Genomic DNA, 3,178 nt, shown 5'->3' with positions numbered 1-3,178 from the left:
ACAAACACACACACATACAAACAAACATATGAAACAGACTATGGACAGATAATTTTGCCTATGACTTTCGAGATGAGCGAATGATAATTTTATTAAAAGAAATGAACTCACTCATCTTGAAACATCACCTCCATTTTAAAAAAGAAATCACCATTATCACTCAGAATCTCTACAGTAAGGTGAGTAAGTGAGTGAATGATTAATTCATTGATTGATTGATTGAATGAATTAATGAATGAATGAATGATCGAATGAATGATTGATTGATTGAATGAATGACTGGATTAGTGTGTGAGTCACTATTATAACTCAGAATCTCTACAGTAAGGTGAGTAAGTGAGTGATTGAATGAATGAATGATTGAATGACTGAATTAGTGTGTGCATAAGTGAGAGAGAGAGAGAGAGAGAGAGAGAGAGAGAGAGAGAGATCAGACTGGTAAGTGAGTGAATGAGTTAGCGAGTTAGTTCATCATATAATTATCGCTATCACCATCACCATCGTCATCGCCAGTTGCAAGCACTGCATAAGTATGAAGACCTTTTGGACAAGATTAACATGGAGGTGTCTAGTAGGACTAATAATCTCTTACCCACTGTTAGTCTGTCTGTCTGTCTGTCTGTTCGTCTGTATGTATGTATATATTATATGTTTGTTTGTCCGTCTGTCTGTCTGTCTGTTCGTCCGTAGTATTTATGTATGTATATATGTTTGTTTGTATATATGTGTATGTATGTATGTATGTATGTGCGTGTGTGTGTATGTACGACGACAATGATGACGAATCGTTTATTTAACTATTATATAATAATAATAATGATTATAATAATAATAATTATTATTATTTTCGAAATTAACCTTATTACATGTTTGCATTGCAGACGGACATAACAGAAACCTGCCCCAATCCCCTCTTCCTAGGCCACCAATTGACGCACATCGAACTCGAGCGGCTGAGTATGATTGGTCCAGAGGAGTTCATCCAGGACCACGCCCTACGATCTGTTCGTTCTGATTGGCTGTTGCTCTTTCGACGATGTTGGATGTTGTGGTGACGTGAGGATGTTTATAATGATTGATCGTGATGTGTGTGTGTGTGTGTCTGTCTAAGTGTCTGTGTGTGTGCTTGAAGCTATCTACACTGGGACCGCCTAGTCTTTATCATCATTACCATCATCATCATCACTATTATCATCATCACCAACCACACCATCATCATCATCACCACCATCATCATCACCAACAACCACATCACCACCAACCACATCACCATCACCATCTTCTTCTTCATCACAGTCATCATCGCCAGTCCTAAAGAAGTTAACCAACATCGATTCTTATGTGCATTGGTATAATAGATTGAGCTACTTTGTGGCTACGGAAATTTGCATGGTAAGTAGAAACACACGCACATACACACACACACACACACACGTACACAGACGCACGCACACACACATACAAACAAACAAAATTGATAGCACTTGAAGAAGAAAAACAGAGCGCGCATGATTGAGTACTTCGTGGATGTGGCCAAAGAGTGTATAAACATCGGCAACTTCAACTCTCTGATGGCCATTCTAGGGGGCCTCAATATGCCCGCTATACAGAGGCTGAAGAAAACTGTTAGTTGATTGATTGGTTGGTTGGTTGGAGAAATAATTGGTTGTTTGGTTGGATGATTGGTTGGTAGGTGGTTGGTCGGTTGGTTTGATGATTGATTGATTGATTGATTGGTTTGTTGGTTGGTTGTTTGTGATTTAAATTCAACGAAACGTCAATCATTTTATGTCGTCTGCAACAGTGGGCCAAGGTTAACAAAGAAAAATTCGAAATTTTAGAGGTATTTTGAATCGAAAATAATTCATTAATTCATTCATTTATTCATTCATTTAATAATTCACTCGTTCATTCGTTCACTCGTTCATTCATCATCGACTATACATTTAGACATTCGTTCTTTCATTTTTATCGTTAATTCGTCTAGCCGGTCATTCATTATTTCACTCATTCATCTATAAATTAAGACACACACACACACACACGCACACACACACACCACACACACGCACACATTCAAAGACGCACACTTACGCACACACACACACACACACACACACACATACACACGCAAACAAACAGCGGCTCTCAAACCCCTGTGGCAACTTCAATAGCTACAGATCCTCATTGAAGGCTGCCCTCTGGAGAAGCGAGGGGGCTTCTGATGATAGAGAGAGAGTAAGTTAGGATGACGATGATGATGTTGACGATAGTGATGATGATGATGGTGATGTTGATGATGGTGACGATGATGATGGTGATGTTGACGATGGTGACGATGATGATGGTGACTATGGTAGTGATAATAATTAGCATGATGGTGGTGATGGTTGTGGTAATGATGATAACGATCTTTTTTCATCATCGTCGTCGTCATCTTCATCGCCTAGATCATAGTCCCGTTTTTCAGTGTGATGCTCAAGGATATTTATATGCTGAACGAAAATAAAGACCTTCCCGACAGGTTTGTTTGTTTGTTTGTGTGTTTGTTTGTTTGTGTGTATGTGTGTGTGTTTGTTTGTGTGTTTGCTTGTGTGTGTGTTTTTGTATGTTTGTGGTTGTTTGCTTGAGTTTGTTATATGTATGTATGTATGTATGAATGTATGTATGTATGTTTGTATGTATGTTTGTATGTGTGTTTGTTTGTATGTATGTATGTTTGTATGTATGTTTGTTTGTATGTTAGTTTTTTTTTATAATTTTTTTATTGTGCTTACTCCACTGTAGGTTCTCAAATGGCCATGTTAACTTTAAGGTGAATGTGAATGAAGATGATGACGATGATGATGAGAATGGTGGTTATGATGATGATGAGGATGAGAATGATGGTTAGGATGATGACGACGATGATGAGAATGATGGTTATGATGATGATGACAGCGGTTTCTTGAAATAATTTTATTGGTGATTTTTTTTTTGACGCCATAGAAAATTTGGGAAGTAACAAAAGTTGTCAACGAGTTCATGGCGTGGAAGCAAGTTGAGGTAGGAGCGGTCGGTTGGTCGGTCGGTCGGTTGGTTGGTCGGTTGGTTGGTCGGTCGGTCGGTTGGTTGGTTGGTTGGTTGATTGGTTGGTTGGTTGATTGGTTGGTTGGTTGATTGGTTGGTTGGTTGGTTT

At 38.7% G+C, this 3,178-nt stretch overlaps 1 protein-coding gene across 1 annotated transcript in view; it reads left to right on the top strand.

Moving 5' to 3' along the window:
• The window catches only part of HELRODRAFT_140568 (hypothetical protein), a gene marked incomplete at both ends in the record, with an annotated part of 5,401 nt that extends 2,356 nt beyond the window's left edge, over window positions 1-3,045 (top strand). Inside the window, 10 exons of the mRNA XM_009020261.1 lie at window positions 38-179; window positions 514-609; window positions 882-1,038; window positions 1,310-1,392; window positions 1,482-1,625; window positions 1,805-1,843; window positions 2,143-2,238; window positions 2,451-2,524; window positions 2,788-2,815; window positions 2,989-3,045. Coding sequence (XP_009018509.1) covers window positions 38-179; window positions 514-609; window positions 882-1,038; window positions 1,310-1,392; window positions 1,482-1,625; window positions 1,805-1,843; window positions 2,143-2,238; window positions 2,451-2,524; window positions 2,788-2,815; window positions 2,989-3,045 — 916 coding nt within the window. The remainder of the gene's footprint in view (window positions 1-37; window positions 180-513; window positions 610-881; window positions 1,039-1,309; window positions 1,393-1,481; window positions 1,626-1,804; window positions 1,844-2,142; window positions 2,239-2,450; window positions 2,525-2,787; window positions 2,816-2,988) is intronic.
• Between the last annotated feature and the right edge of the window lie 133 nt (window positions 3,046-3,178).

This window comes from Helobdella robusta, assembly GCF_000326865.2.
Source record: "Helobdella robusta unplaced genomic scaffold HELROscaffold_27, whole genome shotgun sequence".
Lineage (NCBI taxonomy): Eukaryota > Metazoa > Annelida > Clitellata > Rhynchobdellida > Glossiphoniidae > Helobdella > Helobdella robusta.
This window is presented reverse-complemented; position numbering and strand designations above follow the sequence as displayed.